The sequence below is a fragment of the Typopeltis vanoorti genome, chromosome 20 (genome assembly GCF_054136105.1).
Source record: "Typopeltis vanoorti isolate ZY-2024b chromosome 20, IOZ_Tvanoo_1.0, whole genome shotgun sequence".
Classification (NCBI taxonomy): Eukaryota; Metazoa; Arthropoda; class Arachnida; order Uropygi; family Thelyphonidae; genus Typopeltis; species Typopeltis vanoorti.
Window position 1 is genome coordinate 20,629,922 of NC_143568.1, and position 23,928 is coordinate 20,653,849.

General features: G+C 38.2%; 1 protein-coding gene across 2 annotated transcripts in view; it reads right to left on the reverse strand.

Annotated features, from left to right (window-relative positions):
• The window catches only part of cora (erythrocyte membrane protein band 4.1 like coracle), a 316,104-nt gene that overhangs the window by 179,188 nt on the left and 112,988 nt on the right, over window positions 1-23,928 (reverse strand). For both annotated transcript variants that reach the window (XM_090410709.1, XM_090410707.1), the window contains exon 7: window positions 2,096-2,269. In XM_090410709.1, coding sequence (XP_090266835.1) covers window positions 2,096-2,269 — 174 coding nt within the window. The remainder of the gene's footprint in view (window positions 1-2,095; window positions 2,270-23,928) is intronic.

A 23,928-nucleotide genomic window follows, 5' to 3' on the forward strand; every position in this document is an offset into this window, starting at 1 on the left:
CGGTTGCCTTCATCTTAAATCAGATCTTCATATTTATATTTACAGATAAAGAAAATACTGCACATAACAAAAAAAAAAGGCAGTAAGGACACAAAATGGACACTGAACACAGTAGACAAATTGAAGTAAGAAACAAGACATGTGTGGATCAGTGATAATCCATATGTACAGAAATGAAATATGCAAAAACACGGATAATGAGAGTTACCTGTAGATAAAAAAAAGTAGTAATGGGAGGTATACTTGACTGATGTTTCTTCTTATCATCATCCATTTCAGAAGTTAGGCATTATCACAACTTTAGTACATCATGCACACAACTTATGCTCCACTGATTTCTCTTTAAAAACAAAACTTTTCTTGGAGATACTTTCACCTTTAATGGCTACATTCCAGTATCATTGCCAAAATCATAGATAACTATGGCCTTCATCCTGGTTATACTTCAGAAGAAATTTCTGATGAGCCTCCATAGTCAATCAGTACAGACGAAGCCCTTTGGTTGGAAAGACCTGGGTTCGATTCCCGTCAGTGACATGAGGAACCTTTATCTGGTCTCTTTTGACTAAAGGTGAGTTAGCCGGTCTCATATGGAGGTAGAGGGTTTTTTCATTCAGAAACTCAGGTTTGCCTGTCCCCCAGAGCAGGCAAACCAGCCCTGTGAACACACATAGATTACAGTCATGAATACGTCCCAGCTATATGCCAGTCCTGAGCCTGGATAAAATTGAAGGGGTTGGGGAAAGCAATGGTGAACTACCCTGTAAAAATCTTACCAGGAACATTTTGTGGGCAATGCCTACAAAGTCACCTACAGTCAGAAATGACTGAAATGGAAAACCAGGTAGAAATTTCTGGAGTCTCAATTCCATAGGTCAAAGGTTTGACTGAGAGGCTCACCAAACTTCAACACCAGATTAAATCTTCAAGTCTCTTTCCATTCAGTTAATAAATAAATTAAAGTCATTCTTACACACTTAAAGGATAAATATCCTATAATAAATTTAGTTTAATCCTTTATCCAAGTGTAAGCAAACAAAGTTTGCGCCTGAAAATATCTTCAGGACTGAGGTAAGGTATTGCAACACCAGGCAACTCCGAATAAAGGTGGACCAAGCTCTCATCACTCCTTTTTCTCAGTATCTCCCATAATGCAAAACACAATCTCCTTGCGGACATGTATACTGCTATGCATTAAGGGAAGGGCCACTAACCAGACCCAGATTTGGTCCACCTTTGCTCGGAGTTGCCTGGTGTTGCACTACCTTACCTCAGTCCTGAAGATATTTTCAGGCGCAAACTTTGTTTTGCTTACACTTGGATAAAGGATTAAACTAAATTTATTATAGTCTAACCAAGTGAAAAATAAATTTCCAATAAATATCCTACTCTTTCCTATCCAGGACAGTCTCTCATATTATGGACAGACAGATCAATCTGCTTGAATACTCAGTTACAAGATTCTGATAAATTGGGTCTTGCCAGTCATGATATAGTTTCTAGGGACAAAATTCATTGGCATAAGACTGTATTACAATAATTGTATAAGAAAGCGGTAAAGCTCATATACATTAACCCAATCTAAACAACAAATATGATTGGCTAAAACTCATTCCCAATTTTAGTAAGTTATCCTATTCAATACCCTAGTGACTATGCTAAATAATTTAATATTTGATAAAAATTCCAGTGTAATTTGCTTGAATTCAATAGTTAAAGTCCAGGTAACTAATCCTGCATTATAACCTGCACTATAATTTTCAATACAGTGCAAGCTTTCTATTTCATTTTACCTCTCCATGCACTGAAAATGGTCTTGAAACATGACCAAACGTGTTCATTCGGCAATGTTTCAAGATATGTCTCAGTATATTCATTAAATAATTTATTTCCAAGTGAATTCCACATCTTAATTACTTATAGTTATGTTTACTACTATACTTATATGCCTATATTTCACAATATGGAATAAAATATCAGATAAGTGCACAGCTAGCAAAAGATATATGCAGTGATCAGAAGTAAATTTAACTGACCCAATAATTTACCAAAATCATAAAAATTATTTTAAAAACTGCTAAAACTGTTAACTCACTTATGTTGTCTGTGTAATTCTGAAACTTTTGCCTCAAGCTCTGATGTCTGGTTAGGTGCAAAGCGAAAATCTGAGAGGTAGTTGCTTGCATGTTCTTCTGGGTCATAATCTCCAATCTCTGACTGAACAAGGTAAGAGCCTAGGAGGGCATGAGTAACAAAGGAACATGGGAGTCTGAAAAAAAAGTTATACACAAAAATGAATTAAATTAAATCAAAATGAATAAACAAAACTATAGTTGCTATTGTTATTTTGATAATGTAGACAAACAGAAAATAATAAAAAAATACTTAGAATGGGGTTGGTTGGTTGGTTGATTCATAGTTTATTTGGCACAAAAACTACAAAGGTCATACTGTGTCATACTAAGGTTACAACTATACATAAGCAGTTAAAGAAAATTGTAAACAATATGCCTGTACAAAAATTAGGTTACACAAAGCAGCATCTACATAGAAACAGAATTGCTGCAGAGGGCATAGCAACACACACGGTTAAAGGTTATAGTAGTACAAAAATTGTCAACAATACAAGTTAAATAAATAAAATGCGTGTAAAAGTCAAGGAATGCAGTATCTACATATAGTTAAAATTATAATAGATGTTTTTACAGCCATACATAAATAGGCAAAAAGGAATTATTATACAACATGCATGCATAAAAATAAAATTTGGCAATGTGGTATTTACATATAAACAAAATTACAAGAAGGTTACACAAATATACAAGGTATCCTACAGATAGATAATTAGTCAAAAAAAATTAGTAAATAATATGTATGCACAAAAGTTAAGATGGGAAATGCAGTATCTATATATAAACAAAATTACTGCAGCATTTAAGGCAGTACATAATTAGACAACAATATAAGTTAATAAACAAAATGCATGTACAACACCAAGCCAAGGAATGCAGTATCTACATATAAGATTACTACAGTAAGATTACAACAAATGTTATAGAGTAATGCACAAAATTAAAGAGGAATTATTATACATTATGTATGCATAAAACTTAAGTTTAACAGTGTAGTATTTACATATTAACAAAATTACAACAAGGTAATACAAGGCTACAGAAATATATGATTGGTCAGAAATTAACCTAATAAATAATATACTCAACTTCTGCACATATACATCACAAAACATTACATATTTTGTAATATATACATACAAAAGTTAAGTGAAGCAATACAGTATTTACATATAATCAAAATTACAATCAAATGTGTTTGTATAAATTAATTCTTTGTAAAAAAATTAAAAACATTGTACAATCTGCCTAAGTCTGTCAGCATCTGCTGAGTGTATATGGTCTGGCAAGGTAGGCAAAAATTTCATTCCTCTCTTCATGCAAAGTGCTGGCACTCTACCCATATATGATAAATAGTGAGATGATTATTGCATTTTTCACACATGGGAGGGTCATTAGCTCTCAGTAAATAAGAATATGTAAGATGACTCTAACCTATGTGGAGCCTAGTGAGAACAACTTCCTCTCTTCTCTTTATTCGTTGACTAGAATGCCAATGCTTGATTTCAGGTTTAATGTTATATAATTTATTTGTTTGTTAATGCCTCTGCCATGACTGCCATTGAGCAATTAGCTTTGATCATATAAACTGTCTGTAGTCTGTATATGGTACTGTCAAACAGTACGTGGAGAAAGTTTCAGCTGATTTAGCAGCTGCATCTGCAGCCTCATTTCCCTTAAGGATTTTCATTTTGTGAAACAGGTGTAACACCTCATAAAGTACTGGATGTGGATTATGCATAGGAGAGGAGACAGCCTGTAAAGAGCTCAATGAGTCTCTGTAAATTATACACTTTTGGTAGCAGTTTTCTTATATATGAACAAGTGCAAGCTGAATGGCATGTAACTCTGCTGTATAATTACTGCAATCAGGTGGGATCTGGTTGGAGATAATAATGTCAGGAAACACAATAGCATAGCCAACAGAGGTATTAGTTCTTGAATCATCAGTATAGATAGGAAAGAAATCAGAGTGAGCTGCTCTGTGTGCATTAAACAACTGGAGGTAGACAGATGATGGAGTATGAGATTTCTGTAGCTGACAAAGTGAGAGGTTGCAGGATGGTTTGCAAACCTGCCATGGAGAGATGATGTTATGTTTAATGTAGGCAGTGTTGTCAATATTTATACCAAGAGCTTGCATAGTCTCTTTAATAATTATAACAAATGGACGTATGGCTGTTTGAAGTGTGTGGTATTGAGCTTCCCAGTGCAGAGAAAAGTGCATGTAGGATGATCTGGGAGAGATTTTATCTTTAGGGCATAATTAAGAGAACTGTTTCCATCGAAGTGATAGACCTGGTTCATTTGCTTCAACATAAAGACTCTGAGTGGGTGATGTGCGAAAGGCATCAGTAGCTATCCAAAATACCCTGATGATGGATGGAATCCAACCATGATAGGTTACTCTACATTGCAGAACCATAACTTGAGACCCATAATCCAGCTTTGAACGTATAAGTGCACGATAAAGATTGAGCAATGAAGCTCTCGATCAGCACTCCACTCAGTAGAGGATAGAGTGCGAAGAAGGTTCAACGATCTCGTGCACTTTTCTCTTAGTTGACGAATGTGTGCTAGAAATGTAAGCTTATTGTCAAAGATCAGTCCCAAGAATTTGGCTTCTGTAGCTACTGGAATAATAGTTCTTTCAATTCTTAATTCAGTGGGCGAAGAGTGCATTTTCAACAGAAGTGTACATAGACACTTTTTTCTGTTGAAAACCTAAACCCATTACTAAGAGCCCACAGAGAAACATGATCAATTGCTTGCTGAAGTTGTCTTTCAATTACCCTCATGTTACAGAAGTGGCAGTAAATTGTGAAGTCATCAACATGTAGAACATTGTCTACAGTGGGAGGAAACTGTTCGGTGATTGAGTTAATTTTAACAGCGAAAAGTGTGACATCTAAGACAGAGCCTTGGGGAACACCCTGTTCTTGATGATATGATCGAGATAACGTATCTCCCACTCTGACTTGGAAAATTTGCCTGGAAAGAAAGTTTTTAATACAGGAAGGTGTCCTTTAAGACCCAGGTCATAGAGGTCTTTTAATATGCCATATCTTCAGGCTGTGTCATAAGCTTTTTCCGTGTCAAAATAAAATGAAACAAGGTGTTCTTGCTTCAGAAATGCATCTTTTATACAAGTTTCTAAAAGAATCAAAAGGTCTAAAGTTGAGCGATGTCTACAGAACCCACATTGTGTATTGGAGAGAAGATTGTTGAATACCAGAGAAGTCTGGCATTAACCATTTTCTCTAGTATCTTACAAAGACAGCTGGTCAGAGCAATGGATCGATAATTATTTACTTGTGTTGGATCTTTTCCTGGTTTTAGGATAGCAATGACAATTGACTTATGCCAAGAATTTGGAAACTCTTCCTCTGCAAGTATCATATTGTATAGTAAGAGAAGGAGATCCATAGAAGATGATCGTAGATGTTTCATCCTTTCATAATGGATGTCATCAGGCCCTACTGCACTAGGGTGAGATAGTAGGAGAGATCTTTTTAGTTCTTCCTTAACAAATGGCTGATTGTATGGCTCAAGAATGCTGGTAGAAAAATTTGCCTTTGTTTCTCTTGCTGTTCTTTCAGAATTAATAATTCAGGAGGATATGAAGCTGTTGCTGAGATTCTGGCAAAATTTTCTCCCAGTGCCTGCAATGGCTTTGGGATCAGCAAAAACACTTCCATTGTGGTCGTAGACAAACAATGTGTTCTATATCTGCCTTTTTTTCCAGATTTTATCCTATACAATTTTTGGATTGGTCATTTGATTAATTGATGTAGCAAATTGGATCCATGATTGTTTTTGACTTTGATGCCTCACATAGTGTGCTTTGGCTCTAGCACGCGTGAAAGCTATAAGGTTTGATGATGTGGTGGGATATCTACAAAATATATCCCATGCTCTGTGTTGATCTTTTTTGGCTGTATGACATTCTGGGTTCCACTGTTAAACTGTGAATGAAATTGTTTTGTATGTTTTTATTCTTCATTCACATTTAACATAATCTACCATATACTAAGCAAGATTTGTTTAAATATTATTTATTAGTCCCTTGCTTAAGATTTATTATTCATGTATTAGCCTTGAGTTTTATCAGTTATTATTTAATTACATAATTTTAATGTATATTATACTATTGAAAGAACTCTGTAGTAAATAACATTTATCTTATTACTTTATTCCTTCAATAATATTATGAGGAATTCTATGTATGTAACTTTTATGTACCTTATATAAACTGTAACATATATTTTATTATTATTATTTGTAAATGAAAATGAAAGAGAAATTAAGTAACTATAATATTTTTATTATTATATTTCATTACTCAGTGTAAAGGTATAACCTTAAGTAACGCTAATGCTTACGTTCTGTTTTGATCGTTGCCATGGAGATAGAAAAAAAAATAGAACGTGCGAGCTTCGAGAATTGGGAGAGGAGAAATTAATGAGTTAGACAGAGTAAACAAGTTAGAAGCGGGAAGAAGGAAGGCATAGGCAAGAAGTAAAAGTAAACAAGGAGTCTGAAGGGCAGAGAATTCAAGGGAGTAGCAATCAGAAGTACGGAGACGAGGAGAAAACTTATAGATAGCTGAGAGTAAAGTCAGCGGTGGCAGTAACAGAAAATTAGTGCTGTAATAGGATAACTAAAAGACCGGAAGATTAATAGAAGATTCAGAATAAATCCACTAAGTTTTAGAATTACTACGTATTCCTATATCGCTTTAAAGAAGGATTGTATGAAGCTCAACTTGCTATACAGTAGTAAACTTGGAATAATTATTCTGCCCTATAGTAAGCCTGTCAAGAATTGTGTAGCACGATAAATAATAATTCAGTTACCTCCTTGAAGAATTCTTTTGAATAGTGTTCCATCGGAGTAATAACTGAATATAAGTTTGATATGTGCTCATATTGAATCTGATGTACTAAGGATTAATCCTGGTAAGAACAGTCCTATTTTATTTTATTTCAGTGTAAAGGTTTAAGTGATAGTTCCGTCTTGAATATCCTAACATTTACTGTGGCGTTTCGCTGAATTTAGCCGAAGTTAGACGTTGAAAATAATTCCCCTTGAAGCAATAACTGCCACCATTAATAATGTTATAAGTGCTTGCCAAGCGTTAAATATAGAGTGTAACTGAGTGATACCAGCAAATTTATTTAGCAAGAAATTCTGTAGTATTGATCAGCGTGAACAATCCTTGTTACTGAGAGAACTATGAATTTTGTATCTGAAGATTTGAAGTCTAATTTAATAAGAATGTTTTGACCTGAAGAACTAAGTTAAATGTATAATCTTATTTTAGGAGTTAAATTTATGTATTTCTCATTTAATATAACTGCATTTAATATAACCTTGTATTAAATGTTTTGTTTTATTGATTTCAATATTGTGTGTGCCTGATTCTTTTTCATTGCACCGTTCATAAAAAGTTCGAACCTTGCAGGAGCCCTAAGTGAAAGGTATTAAATTCGGCCTTAGTGAATAAGGAGACTGCTAAGTTAATTGAAGATTGATTCTACTATTTTATATAGACTAATCTAAATATAGGGTGGCGCAGTATAAATATAAATTTCCCTATATTTTGATTAGTAATCAACCAGCAATTAATTGATTTTATTAAGAACAACATTACAAAGATGGCAGACCATATAGAACAAGGAGGACATTCCGACACCGCCAAGGCTTTGGATAGAGTGAAAACCGAAATGATGTTTTTTGGATGGAGGCTATTGCTGCCTGGACAATGCACTCTGTTATATATTTTATTGTTTCATTGATAGGTGTTTGACTGATGGCATCAGCATTAAATTTTGCAAGATGAGAGTAAGTGTTCCAGTCAGCCTGTCCATTTTCCATATAGGTGTCTGTGTGGGTGAACATGATTCCTGTGATGACATTGTGCAGAGAACAGGAAAGTGATCACTTCCATATTTTTTTGCAGGAGGTAATGGCCGACTGCATACCTAGAGTCAGGATTGTAAATCAAGTGGGGGTTAAATGGATGAATAACACCATTAAGCTTGAGCTGCAAAGAAAGAAACAACTGTGGGGGAAATTTAAGGAGAAAGGTGACCTGCAGGCACACGAAAAGTATAAAGCACAGGCAAGAAGGGTAACTAGTGTGGTAAGAAAAGCAAAAGCAGATTATGAAAGGAAATTAGCAACACAAGTTAAAGAGAATCCCAAACAGTTTTTTCGATATGCTGCAAGTAAAAGAAAAAATGTATACGGCAGAATGATTTTAAGGAATGCCGATGGTGGGGAGGTAAATGAATCAGTTGAAATAATTCAGTTGAAAGAGTATATCATCCAGGTGTTGATATTGCAGGAATGAAGGAACCAATAGCTTATACAGGAATTGAGGTGAATGAAATGGAGGTGAATAGTATATTACAAAACCTTAATGTGAATACATCTGTGAATAAAAGAAGTTTATACCAGCTTGGGTCTTATGTGAAGTGGCAAGAGAATTGTCGTTACCCTTGACCATTTTGTTTAATTTGAGTCTCCGGTCTGGGTTAGTCCTGAGAGGTGTGGGGGTGGAGGTGGGGTAGTTCCATTGCATAAAGGAGGCTCCAAGACTGCTGTTGCAAATTACCGACCGATCAGCATATTAGAAGTCGTCAAGGTTTTGGAGAAAGTAGTCAAGAGAAAAATACAGGAATGGATAGATGATAATGGGATACTGTATGGGGGGGAGGGGGCAACATGGTTTTGTGAAGGGTAGATCATGCCTCAGTAACTTGCTCACGTTTTATAACACAGTGATGGCTGAACTGGATAAGGGTAATGGGTTTACAGTGATACTGCTGGGCCTTGCTAAGGCCTTTGACAGGATACCACATGGAATTCTAATCAGTAAACTGCGGCAGATGGGGATGGATATAGGTGTGGTGAGATGGATAGGAGGGTGGTTGATGGAGATATCAGAGAGTAGTTTATTCAGGAGTAGAGTCCAAAAGAAGGCCTGTGACTAGTGGTGTGCCCCAGGGTTCTGTTCTTGGACCACTGCTGTTTAATTTGTTCATTAACAATATAGGAAAGGATCTGAGAGGAACTGTTCATTTGTTTGCTGATGATGCAAAGTTGGGTAGAGCAATAGTGAATTTACATGATGTCAAAATTTTGCAGGATGATTTGGATAGATTGGAAGACTGGGATAAGTAGAATGAATTCCAGTTTAATGTGGCAAAGTGTAAGGTTATGCATTTTGGGGTGAAAAGAATAGCAGCAGTATATCACATTGGTGGAACTGTACTCCAGGAGATTGATGAGGCCAGGGACATGGGAGTGTTGGCGGATAGGGAGTTGAAGTTTAGAGAGCACATCGCAAAAGTGGCTAAATCAGCTCATCAGATCACTTGGATGCTGCTGAAGAATACTTTAACGAGCAGAGATAAGCAAGTTATTGTTCCTCTGTATCGAGCCTTGATAAGACCCCATCTTGACTACTGTGCCCAGATCTGGGTGCCAGGATTTCTTCTTGATGGGGAAGAGGTAGAGAAGATCCAGAGGTGAGCGACAAAGATGATAGCTGGTCTATGGAATGAACCTTATGAGAACAGGCTAAAGATCTGTGGGTTGCAGAGATTGGCTGATAGGTGGAAGAGGGGTGGATATGATTGAGACATTCAAATTAATGAAGGGTGGAAATTGGCAAGAGTGTGGTTAGCAAGGGTGTTAGAACTAGGTTTTTTGCTTGGAGAGTGGTGAATGAGTGGAATAAGCTGCCAATGTCTGTGGTGGGTGCCATGACTGTGAGTGAGTTCAAGGCAAAGTATGATAGATACTGTGTGGATGCTGAATAGTTGTTCTGGATATGATGTTTAGGACCGTCCTCGATGAGTCTAAGGACTCCACTCCTTGGAGTTGCCCATAATAATAACATATGTCGTCTTCAGCGTCCCACGTGAGCAGTGGAAGAATAGAAGGGGAGCAGATTGTAAGATCATTTGCAGAATATGAATGGGTAGGCATATGGAAAAAAGTATTGAGTTTATTATTTAAAAGGGAGAGGTTATTATTATCAAGAATTATTTCAATGATTCAACCTTGTCTATTAGTTTTGGCACTGCAACACAGAGTACTGTGATGACAATTAAAGTCACCCATCAAAAGTATGGGTTCAGGCAGTTGAGAGATAAGGTTATCAAGATCAATTTCATTTAACTCAGCACTTGGTGGTAAATAAATTGAACATACTGTACTAAGAAATCCCACAGAGAAGCGAATCGCTACTGCTTCCAGAGAAGTATTAAGTTGGACCTGATGGAAAGGAATGTGACTGCCCACTAGGATAGTTACTTCTCTATGAGCAGGACCACCTCCAGTTCTATCCTTGCGTACTCTACCAGAAGAAGAGATGGACAGCCAGTGTCCATCTCTTCCTCTGGTAGAGTATTCAATATGTCTGATGTGTTAGGGTCAGTTGGTAAGCTTAGTTTACTTTCACTGGGTACTGAAGTATCCATCTTTTCTGTGGGAGTATCTGGTGGTTTATCTTTAAGTGATACCTTTGCCATAACTTTTTTGACAAGTGAGTTTTCATCGAGTGGGATCATTTTTGGCATTGTCTCTGGAGTAAGGCCATAGGTCATGTGATTGATGTGCTCAACAGAGAAGTACTTGTGATCATAAGGTGTAGGTATGGTGAAATTATCAGATGGTGGAACAGTCTTACAAGTTTGAGTTGCTACTGTCACTTTTTTAATTGTTACCGTCTTAGCAAAAGAGGATCTCAGAGCAGGTGTGATAGTGGCTAGCTTTCTTTCTGCATCCTGGTATGTTATGTTTTGCTCTGTTTTCATTCTTTGTATTTCTTTTTCATCTTTCCATTTCTGACATACACGAGAGTAAGCTGGATGATCTCCTTAACAGTTGACACATTTGGCTTTTTTTGCACAGCAAGATTTGTTATTATTATTATCCCAAGACCTCAAGGAGCCAAAGATTCATCTGGGAGGTCCTTTTATCACACACACAGCTCATCATACCGTGTCTTAAACACACTCAAACTCCTTGCAGACACCGCACTCTCAGGCAATGCATTACAATCATTTACAACTCTGCACGAAAAAAACCTGCCTCTCACTCCCCTACTCACACCCTCTTTATACAGTTTCCAGGTATGACCTCTGGTTCTCCCCCTATCTCCCACTATTTTATGTAGAACTTCTCCAGCATTGATCCTATAACATGCTCTCTACTACCACATCGAGCACAAGTAGTAGAACCATGACAGGCAGTTTGGGCATGTCCCTATCTCTGACATTTAAAGCATCTCAGTGGGTTAGGGATGTACATTTTAACAGGACAGCTGAGATACCCTGTGTTTACAGATGTTGGAGGCTTAGGTGTATCAAAAGTAAGGATGATGTTCTTGGTTGGAACTAGGCGACCATTCCTACGTATCAGGATGAGCCTCACACCTGTCACTCCTTGATCTTTAAGTTCTGAACATATCTCCTCATCAGGAACATCAAGGAGATCCCATTCTGATATCACTCCTCTATAGGAATTAAGTGTTTTATGAGGTGTTACTGTAATTTCTATTCCACCCATTGTTGTTGCTCTCAGTAGTTTCTGAAAATGTTGCTGACACAATGTTTCCACACATTTTTGAATAAAGAAGGGTGACATTTCCCCTATTGGTTTTTCACCTGTAGCATGAATGATTAAAAATGTTGGTACATTTATGTTAGCACCATATGTCTTTTATTTCTTACTTCTGTTTCCATATGTTTTATCTACAGCATCAGTACTTGGTTGGGACTTTGTTAGGCCCCTGAAACATTTGAGGATGAAGGATTCATGCTCAAGAAGTTTTTGGTTCGGAGCCAGAGCTTCCCACCCACCATGGAGCCACACATGGACGCCCACTGCTTGGCAAGCAACGACTGTGCTTAGGAGTGGAATGCCGTGGCTATAGCAAGCCTAGGATCCCAAACCTGGATCATGGGGTGAGAGACTTACTGCAACACCACTGACCCTTGCAGGCAAGCCGACTAGCCGATTGATCCAGACTGGGCCATCTTGCCAAAGCAGGGCCCAAAGTAGTGCAATACTACCAGGATCCCCCTTTCCGGATGTCCATGAGTCACTCCACACAGCAGCAGGGCGTTGGATCCCAGTGATGGTGGTCTGGAAAAAAGGATAGTGAAAAAGATTCAGGAGAAGTAGAGAGAAGAATATGGGAAGAAAAGCAAAGAAAAAGAGGAAGAATGAAAAGGGCCAGTACCATCACTGGGAGATCCCCTCCACCACAAACAGGTGTCCCACATGGAGGGAAAGTTTATGTAGTTCAGTTGATAATGGCAATGTCCTTTGGCTGAAAAGATCTGCATTTCTATCTCATCTAGGATGCAGAAAAGGACTTTATAAAGGGCATTTCGACTGGTCTCGCTTAAAAAAAAAAAAAAAAAAAAAAAAATTACGTAACTATCACTCACTAAAGGTTGTAAACATATAGTACATTAATACCATGAGTGGACTAAGAATTTTTTTACTAATTTTATTTATATATTTTGGAAATAATCCAAAAACAATGCTCTAAATACAGAACTTTTTCAAGCAACTTCAGACTTCCATTATAATAAACAGTGCAGTCACAAGCATTCATGCCAATAACAGGGCTTAAATGCACAGGCTGTTGTTGGTTGAACTGTTTTTCCTATTTGGATTTATGGTTAAAGCAACTAAACAGATGTATTGTGTCTGATAAGTGCATGTGTTCTTCTGACTAGTTTGCCAATTTTGTGGATGAAAAACCAATGTTTTCAAAAATAATCCTGCTACTTCTGTATAAGACTGACTAATTTGAGCTAGAAAGCAGATACACTAATTACTCAGCTAAGCCAGCTCAGATATTAACCAAATACACTAGTTAGGCTGACTAAATGGATGTAATAAGGATTTTTCTCTAGTAACGTAGGCATTTTCTCCTGAAAGTAGGCAAGCTGGCTCTGTGACTACATAAATCTATATACATAACACTTTAAGACTATCATTAGGGGATGAAGCAGAGTAATAGCAAGCCAGCTCAATTAAAAGTATCCATAAACCTTCAACCAGGTGACACAATCCAGCCTTGGATGGAAGAGATGGAAAGAAAAGAGAGAGGAAATAAGTCACGGTTTGCATGTACACTACACTATACTCCAAAAGTAATCACAGCTCTTTTAGAAACTATGGCTGATGTATGCAAAGAAATAACAACTATAAAAGTGCTAAAAAATTTCAGCATACATGATTACAGTAAGAGAAAGAGTTTCAAAAAAATCTCAAGTATATGAACCCTCAAAATCAACAGCAGATGATACTATGAAAAGTCTGAGGATAATGTGAGAATATAATGAAATGTTTACAAACACTGTGATGGATTCCACTTAGGAAAATTTTTGCTTGTTATTGCGTTTTTGTAACAACCCAGCCACTGGGGAGGACAAATTAGTCTTCTCGATGCCGGTCCCAAGCCCGGGTAAATGGGGAGGATTGGCGTCAGGAAGGGCATCCGGCCATAAAAAAACCAAGGATGAAATGGTGAATAACAGGGAAAGATAGACCACGGCTAGGGCGTACCCCGTAAGTGACGCGCAGTTCTGTCACCCGAGGACTGTCTGAAGTGGACTAGGGCTATTGAACCAAGGACGGGTTCGGCTAAAGAAGTGAGTCCAACAGAAAGAGAGTGTTTGTAAAGTAAGAATCGGGTCGCTGAATGAGAAGAGTAGGGAGATAGTGGACATGATGAGAAGAAGGAAGCTGAAGATCTTGTGCGTGCAGGAGACAAGGTGGAAGGGCAATAAAGCAAAGGAGCTGGCGGAGGGATATAAACTGTTTTATAGTGGTGTGAATGAGAAGAGAAGAAACGGAGTTCGAATTATCATCGATAAGGAGCTGAAGGGTGGAGTCTGCGAGGTGTGCCGGAAGAATGATCGGATTATGAGCGTTAAGCTTGAGATGGTAGGCAGTGTGGCTACGCCCCACAAGTAGGTTGTGATGAGGAGGAGAAAGAGACATTCTGGAGAGAACTTGACCAAGTAGTAATGGGAATCCCTGATGGTGAGAGAGTGATCGTCAGAGCAGATCTGAATGGGCATGTAGGAAGGCGACGAAGCGGTGAAGAAAGGGTACATGGGGGTTGGAGTAGTGGTGAAAGAAATGAAGAAGGTAAAAGAATCATAGAATATGCTGTGGTCTTCGATCTGGCTATAGCTAACACGTGGTTCAAGGAGAGAGTTGGGCATCTGATAACCTATAAGAGCGGGGATAGAATGAGTCAGATTGACTATATTATGTGCTGTAGGAAACATCTGAAGAAAGTGAAAAACTGTAAAGTGATTAATGGAGAAAGTGTAGCAGTACAGCACAGGTTGGTTGTGGTAGACTGTGATATAAAAGGGGAAAAGAAGAATAGACGGAAGTGGCAGATACAGAGGAGAATAAAGTGGTGGAAATTGGAAGAGGAAGGCCCAAGGAATAAGTATAAAGAAAAGGTATTGAAAGAAATGAAGTTACCAAGAGGATGTGGAAGAATGGTGGGACGTTAATAGTCGGAATATTAGAAAAATTGGAGAAGAGGTGCTTGGTATAACATCAGGAAAGGGACCACCTAAGGATAAGGAGGCATGGTGGTGGAATGAGGAAGTGCAGTTGGAGATCAAGGAAAAGAAAGAGGCAAAGAAAAAATGGGACATGATTGGAACTAAAGCCGACAAGGAGGCATATAGATTAGCGAAGAAAAATGCAAAGAAAGCTGTGGCAAGGGCGAAAGCGAGGGCAGTTGATGAGGTTTATGAAAAACTGGAGAGAAACGGCGGTGAAGCTCAGTTGTTGAGAATAGCGAAAGCCAGAGATAAGGCCTCGAAAGACATAACATCAGTCAAGCAGATAAAGGATGCCTCAGGAGTAGTATTACAAGAGGAGGACAAAATCAGAGGAAGATGGAAAGAATATTTCTGTAAACTACTAAATGAGGAGAATCCAAGAGAGAGGTGTGAGGATGGAGAGGCGAACGAGAGACCGGTGCAAGACATAAGTAGAGAGGAAGTGGATTGGGTACTGAGAAAAATGAAGAATGGAAAGGCTGTGGGGGCAGACCAGATACCTGGGGAAGTGTAGAAAAGTTTGGGCAGTGAGGGCATGGATATGTTATGGGATCTAATGAAGAAAATAGCCCAACAGGAAATGATACCAGAGGAATGGAGGAAAAGTATTCTCGTCCCAATCTACAAAGGAAGAGAAGATGTTCAAGACTGTGGCAACTATAGAGGAATCAAGCTGATGTCACACACATTGAAGATATGGGAAAGAGTAATTGAAGGGAGGATATGGCAGGAAACGAAAATTGGTGAGGAGCAGTTTGGATTTATGCCAGGTTTTCGGATGTGATATTTGCACTAAGGCAATTGATGGAGAAATATAGAGAGATGCAAGTGAAGCTGCACATGGTGTTTATAGACCTGGAAAAGGCATACGACAGAGTGGCCAGGCAGGAGGTATGGAGGTGTATGAGGAAGAAAGGGGTGTCGGAGAAGTACTACGTGAGGATGGTGAAGGAGATGTATGAGGGAACAGAAACTCAGGTCAGGTCTAGTGTCGGCATGACAGAAGGGTTCCACATCGTCATAGGGCTACACCAAGGGTCAGTTCTGAGTCCCTACCTCTTTGACCTGGTCATGGATGTACTAGTGGAGGATGTTAAGAAGGAGGCACCATGGAGCATGCTGTTTGCTGACGACATTGTTCTATGTGAATCATCCCGAGAGAAGCTTGAAAATACCCTGGAAGAGTGGAGAAAGGTATTGGAGGAGAGAGGCTTGAAAATTAACCAGAAGAAGACTGAATATATGTCAATGGGAAGTGACGAGGATATGATCATATGACTTCAGAGTGAAAGGCTAATTTCAGGGAAGAAATTCAAGTACCTTGGGTCGGTCGTTGAGAAGAATGGTGACCTGGATGAGGAAATACACACCGAATAACATGCGGCTGGATCAACTGGAGGAAGATGAGCGGGGTCCTGTGCGACAAGAGAGTGAGTTGTAAGAGGAAAGGAAAGCTATATAAGATGGTGGTAAGGCCAGCGATGCTTCATGGCACGGAGACGTGGCCTATAACAAAGGCACAGGAGAGTAAGATGGAGGTAGCGGAGATGCAGATGTTGAGATGGATGAGTGATGTGACAAAGAAGGACAGGATAAGGAATGACTACATCAGAGGGACGGTTAAGGTGAGACCAATTGGCCAGAAGATACAAGAAAGTAGGCTGAGGTGGTTCGGACATGTAGAGAGGAAGGGTGAGGAGTATGTTGGTAAACGAGTTGAGTATATGGAGTTGGAGGGAAGGAGGAAAAGAGGCAGGCCCAAGCTCAGGCGCAGGGATAAGGTGACAGAGGATCTTAGAGAGAAAGGATGGAGTCCGAAGGACGCCATGGACCGGAGAATTTGGAAGAGGAAGGTTAAAGATCAGTGTGCCAACCCCGTTTAACATGGGATAAGGCATAGTGAAAGAAGATTACGTTTTTGTAACCTAATCATTTGCAATGATGATGGTCATGAGACCTAGCCAAGAAATAAAGACTATGGATAATAGACACAAAGAAGTTAACAGACAGAGATCAGGAACTTTGATGATGCCACTCTCAATACAACTCTAGAAAGCATGATAAAATAGTTCCACCTTAATTTCTGACTCATGCCTCACTAAAACAATAATGAAAATTGATTGTCACATGATCACATCACACTTGGTTGACCAAACAGGCAGCATAGCTACTCTATAAGAAACAGGCTGTGGGTTTAAACTGCACCATGTGCTCACTGCCTAGTGTATGAAATTACACTGCTTATCGGACTCCTAATGCAACTGATATTACAAATCGATATTACACAGAAGTCATTATAGGTCTGAGAGAGTATTTCTGAAATCAGTATCATCAGCCATGAAACATGCTCCCAACCTCAGCAAGTATGGTTGCATTAATTTGCCAAAGATCTGGGAAGTTGTCATTTTGAGACCTCACAGCATGATTTCTCCAAATTAACTTATCTGGTCAAAGAGGATGCCAAGAAATGACAATAGTTCTGTTTCAGTCACAATTTGAATTGTGTTCCACGTTTACTTAGTTGTGTGTGTGCTTGTCACAGTTGGAATTGTGCTCTGGAGTTGATAGGTGGAAAAACCACCAAAGCATTAGTAAGTTTAATAAATGTATATTTTTTTCTCTTTTGGTGTTATTTGTACCATGAAGCGCGACTATAAATAATCATTAAAACTTAAATTATTATATAATTCTAGTATTTTTCAGTAAAAAAGTATTTCTTATCTAATGAATAATACAGATCATACATACATATATATATATACAAACACACATACCACTGGCGTCGTGCATCCATCTCGGTTGGGTGTGCTTCGTGGCTTATGCAACCCTTGCTACAACATTCCTGTCAATTTGACCATATGCTTGCATTTTTATTGATGTATGAAAGTTTTAAGAGTGCACAGTACATTAGTGCTCATCTTAATTGATCTAATGCAATTAATTGTAGGATAACTTTGAAAGCTTTAATTCATTAAAGCTTTTAAAGTTATCAAAAGTTATTATTTCAAAGTTATATTTCAAAGTTGTAACCAAATCTGCACAGAGTGGGAACAATGTGTTTGTTTTAAGATACTGTATATTAGAAAACAATAATGAAGGAGAATGCTATATTTGGTTGGTATCTTTGAATTACTCAAAGGTGTAAAATTTGGAAGAGGAGGATGAGGTTTACCTCCTTCTACTACAGTACTGTTTCCCATTGTATGGACAAAAAAGTTATAAATTTATTGAAAATTATATATTAAAAACTTGCCTATATTATATATAAACTTGTCTACCATGTCAGTTCACATTTCACATGCAAAACAGATGAAACTCAGAAAACAAAACTTCATGACAAATGATGTTCAATTGGACTGGTTGACACAATAACCAATCATAGCTTCTATGTGCTACTGTCTCAGAGCTCGCTCTGCCTCGCTTTCTGAGGAGTTTAAAACTACTAGAACCCTAAGAATTTGCCATCTGTACATCTTTTCAAAGGGCTCAAAGGTGTATGTATTTTGAACACGCACCCGACATATTAATGCGAATGCGATGCAATGTTTATGCATCGAAAAGTGTCCTCTTCATGAAGCATTAGTATACTGTGTTTAATTTTAGAAACCACGCAAAGCCATGGAACAATTAAGGGAGTCTTTAACAGGAGTAAATGCAAATAATATTGGTGTTATTGCTATTTCACGGGTGTGCACTGCACCTAGCACACCCTGAACATATGACCCTGATATGATATGATATGATATATATATATATATATATATATATATCAGAGGCATATATTCAGAGAGTGCTAGCCCACAAAATAGCAGTATCATCGATATTATATTTTTGCATTTACTCCTGTTAAAGCCCCTTAATTGTTCCCTGGCTTTGCCTGATTCCTAAAATTAAACACAATATACTAATGCTTCATGAAGAAGATACTTTTTGATACGTAAACATTGCATCACATTCATGTTAATAGCCCAGGTGTGCGGTCACAAATAAAGATACCTTTTGAGCCTTTTGAATAGATATGCAGATGGCACAGTGGCCAAATTCTTAGCATTCCAGTGGTTTTAAACCACAAGGCAGGGTGTGTGTGTGTGTGTGTGTGCGCGCGCGCGCTGAGATAACATCACCCAGAAATCAGTGGTTGTGATTGGTTATTGTGTCAACCAAGTCATTTGAAAGTTGTCATTTGTCATGAGTTGCTGTTTTGGTTTTCTGAGTTTCATCTGTTTTTGCATGTCTGAAGAGTGAACTGACGTGTTTAGGACATCAATATAGACAAGTAATTTTCTATAAATAATTTATAACTTTTTTGCCCATATTTACAATGGGGAAACAGTGTTGACAATCTACTAATGTTCCATTTTCTGCCAGAGCTTTTGCAGATTGCAGATAGTTGAAGGAGGTTGGAACTTGTGTATAAATAAGTAAGTAAAACAACTTATTTCAGCTTTTCTTTGGTTCAATCCAGAAAAATAATAATTTCCCCAAGCCTCATAACAACACACCCAACCTAAATAGGCACACGACACCACTGATATATATACACACACACACACATTGATTGGAAAAAAGTCAACTGACCCCCCCCCATGGGCAAGGTACATTATACCATGTAATGAGTCATGTGTTTATAGCAGGTATAAATTGGAGGAATATGATACTCCCAAGTTAGTGCAACTATATCCAGGTGAAATGGCTGTAAGAAGGGAAATGATGGAATTTCAAAGAGGCATTGTGATAGGATGTCATGTTGCAGGCCTATCTGTTCAGCAAATTGGGCTATCACAGGTCAATAATCAGTGATACCATACTGAGATGGAAGAGCAGGAAGTCAACTGCAAGTGCTACTCACAGTGGACGATCCACCACACTCCCCAAATGTGACCATAGGATGCTATGAAGGATAATATGTAAAAACCGCCATTCATTGGCCAACACACTGAATGCAGAGTTCTGAGCATCGACTGGATCTGCACAAAAACATATAGAATTAAGGCTCACAACATGGGTTTCCATGGTAGGACCACAATATGAAAGCTCCACATTATCAACATGCAGTGCTGTCTTCAATAGTGCAAAGAGCATGTACTGGGATGTGGAAATTAAAAAGCTGTGTTATGGAATGAAGAATCATGCTACACCCTCTACCAAGCAGATGGACGGGTGTTGTGGATGCCTGGTGAATGTTTCTTACCGGAGTGCATACCTTCAACTATGAAATTCAGAAGTGGCAGAGTGATGGTGTGCCGTGTATTACCTGGTTTGGTCCAGACCTCTGTGGTGCAACGAACATTGAACTCCGCAAGCTATCTGAACACTCTAGACAATGCAATGCTTCCTACTTTGTAGCATTTTCAAGGAAATGACCATTTTGTCTTTCAGTAAGACAATGCACCATGTCATAAGGCTGCTGCTGTAACTGAGCGGTTTGTGAACATGAACGTCACTGCATTTGACTGAGCTCCACAGAGCCCTGATTTCAAATCTACTGAACATCTGTGGGATGAAACAGAACATCGGTGAGGGCAAGAGACATCTGTCTCACAACAGTCCAGAACCTCATTATATGACTGCAGAAAGAATGGTTTAAAATTCCAGTGATCAGTACTGTACACTTCTGGAAAGTATGAACCATAGGATGGCTGCAGTCATATATATGACTATATATATATATCATCATCATCAAATTCCTGCCATGTACCCTCACAAGGGGTGTACAGGATATGATAGTACTACATGAAAAAAATTACATCATTACTAACTTCCTATCTACAATTTTCCTCCAAATCAGTCTGTTACTTGTCAAGACTCCAACATTATCAGATCTTATATTTCTATCGTCTAAGGCACTTTGTACCGTATCAATCCACCTATATCTTGGTCTTCCTCTGAGTCGTTTTGCTGCCAACCTGGCAGAGAACACTTGTTTTGCTAATCTTTCTTCGCCCATTCTGTTTAAGTGACCATACCACCTGAGATTAGCTCTGCTAACGCATTCCTGGATGCTGACAATGTCAAGTTCTTTCCTAATATCCTCGTTTTTAATATGATATTGCCATTGATGCCATCTGTTCACGCCTATAATCTTTCGCAGGACTCTCATATATGCGGTCTCTAGTCTTTACTCAAGTGTTTTACTTCTAACCCAGCTCTCAGATCCATATGTTAAAACTGGTTTGAACACTGTCTTGTATACAGCTAATTTAGTGTTCCGACTAATTTCTCTCTTATTCCATATGAATTTATTCAATTGACTTCCAACCATACCAGCTTTGCTGATTCTGTTGTCTATTTCTATATTTAATTTACCATCTTCACTAAAAATCGTGTCTAAGTAGCTGAAATGTTTTACTTGTTCCAACAGGTTCTCCATTCACAACACAGTTGATATTTTCAATGATTCTGCCTATTTCCATTGTACAACAGCTATTCAATTTAGTCAGAGAATTTTGCAGACTTGAAACGATTTATTCAAGGATTTATTTAGAAGTACAACATCATCCGCACAAAGCAAAGCGCTGGCATTAACATCTCCAATTTTGATATCATGTTTAATACCACGTTCCTTCATAATGTGATCCATATAGATAATGAATAACAGAGGGGATAATGTATATCCTTGTCTCACACCAGATTTAACATTAAACCATCTTCCTGTACTTCCTTCAATTCTAACTGCTGACTTACAACTCAAATAAAGAGTAAGTATTGCTTGATATAATGCCTCATTGACACCATATAACTGTAGCATATTGAATAGCTTCTCTCTTGGCACCTTATCATATGCCTTTTCCAAATCGACAAAACTTAAACACAGATCTCTGTTATCTTCCCATGCTTTCTCGACTATTTGTCGTAAAGTGAAGATCTGATCTTGACAGCCTCTATTTGGCCTGAATCCAGCTTGTTCTTCACCAAGCTTTTCTTCCACAATTCTTCTCAACCGTTTCTCAAGTATACTTGCATAGATCACACTCAGTAGGGAAATACCTCTGTAATTCTCACATTCAATTTTATTTCCCTTTTTATATATGGGTACTATTAGAGATCTACTCCAATCATCGGGAATTCGTCCCTCTGTCCAGGCTTTCTGAACTATGCAGTGCAGCCGCTGTAAGACTCTTATACCACCATACTTCAGCATTTCTGGTCGAATATCATCTACCCCTTCTGCCTTTCCACATTTCAAGCCTTTGATGGCTTTTTCTACTTCAAGTATGGATACGTATTCCTGACCTATTCCTGCATGCCTCATCATTGTTTTTTACCACTGTGCGGTCATCACTGCTTGTTTCATTTAGCAGTTTTTCAAAGTAATTACTCCATACTTCAAGGATATCTTTTTCTCCAGTTTTCATGTCACCTTTATCATCTCTAATTCCTTTTACAGCACTCTTTCCTCCATTCTTAAGCTTCTTCAACAACCTCCAGAATATTTTGCCACCTTCTTGATATTTATTTTCTATATTCTTGCCAAACTCTTCCCATGACTTTTGTTTAGCTAGTTTTACACACTTTAGCATTCTTGCATTTGTCTCTATATTCTCTAAGACAAAAGCTGACTTATTTGACAGGAACTTTTGATATGCTTTCTTCTTTTCCTTCACTGCCTCTTTAACTTCCTGTGTCCACCAGGGAGTTCTGATTTTTTTATCCTTGCAGACAACCTCACCACATGCCTCTCTGGCAGAATCGATCAATGTGTTCTTCAGAGTTTGCCACTGAATCTCCAAGGTTTGATTCCTGTTCTCAAACTCTTTCATTTTTTCTTCAATAATCTTTGTGTATTTTAGTCTACAGTTCACATCTGAGAGCTGCTCAACTTTTATTCGCTTTAAAACTTTCTTACATGTTATTCTTTTCAATATGAAATTCAATTTTATCCTGCTCAAGACTAAACAGTGATCACTTCCAATTTCAAATCCTCTGTACACTCTGGTGTCTTGCACCAGGGAGAAAACATCACTATCAACAATAACATAGTCAATGAGACTTTTCTTATTTCTAGCCTCTTCTCTCCATGTGAATTTGTGCACATTTTTATGTTGGAACATGGTGTTAGTAATAACCAGTCCATGTCCTGAGAGAAATCCAACAGATATTTGCCATTATTATTAGCTTTGCTCTTTTCTCCAAATTTTCCCAAAACATTTTTGTATGTCTGACAATCACTTCCTACTCTGCTATTTAGATCCCCAACAAGGACCAACTTTTCTTTTTTCATTGTGTCAGTAGCTTTCTCTAGAGCCTCAAAAAATTCCTCCACTTCTACCTTAGTAGAACCTTCTGTGGGACCATAGGCACAAATAAGTCTCATTGTTGAGTTCCCCATTCTCATATTTGCCCACATTACTCTATTTGAGACTGACTGCCATTCAAGAAGATTAGCCTTGTATTTTGATATATATATTTGATTTGATATATATATATATATAATCATATATATATCATTCCCATATATATATATATACAGGGTGTTCGGGATAAATTTGACATATTTATAATTAATTATATTTTTCCGTAAGTTACATGCATTAACACACACTTCTCTTCATTTAAAAGTTTGGACCCTTCTTCATTCATATACAAGATGTCAGAAAGGATGGATAGCTGGAACCCACCTGAATCATGGAAGAGAATAACTTGTATCATGATGATTCGTGCCCGCCATCAAAATAAGGATATTACGACTGCTGCCCAATGCTCCCTGAATACAGTAAAAACAATCAGGCATGAACTAGAGACTTGCAATGGTGACTACGAGGATGTAGCAAGAAGAAAGATCCCTAGCAGACGATCTGATTGCGTTCGTACAGCAGAATTCCTCGCAAATCTGCAGGAACAGGTGTTGAAGAACCCTGGCATTGGAATTCGGGCTTTGTTCGTGGAGTTGCTAACTGTAGTCAAGCCCTGGATAACAAGGGTAGCCAATGGTAGGCCGTATGTATGGCAGCAGGATTCGGCCCCTTGCCACACCTCTGGGAAAAGTCAAAAATGGTTGTCTGAAAATTTCTACGACTTCACCAGTCCAAATGTTTGGCCTCCAAACTCCCCAGACCTTAACCCCATGGATTATTTTGTATGGGGCGCAGTTGAAAAAGACACCAATCGCACTTCCAGTAATACAAAAGCCCAGTTAATGGATAAAATTAAAACAGTTTTTGCGGCCCTTCCCA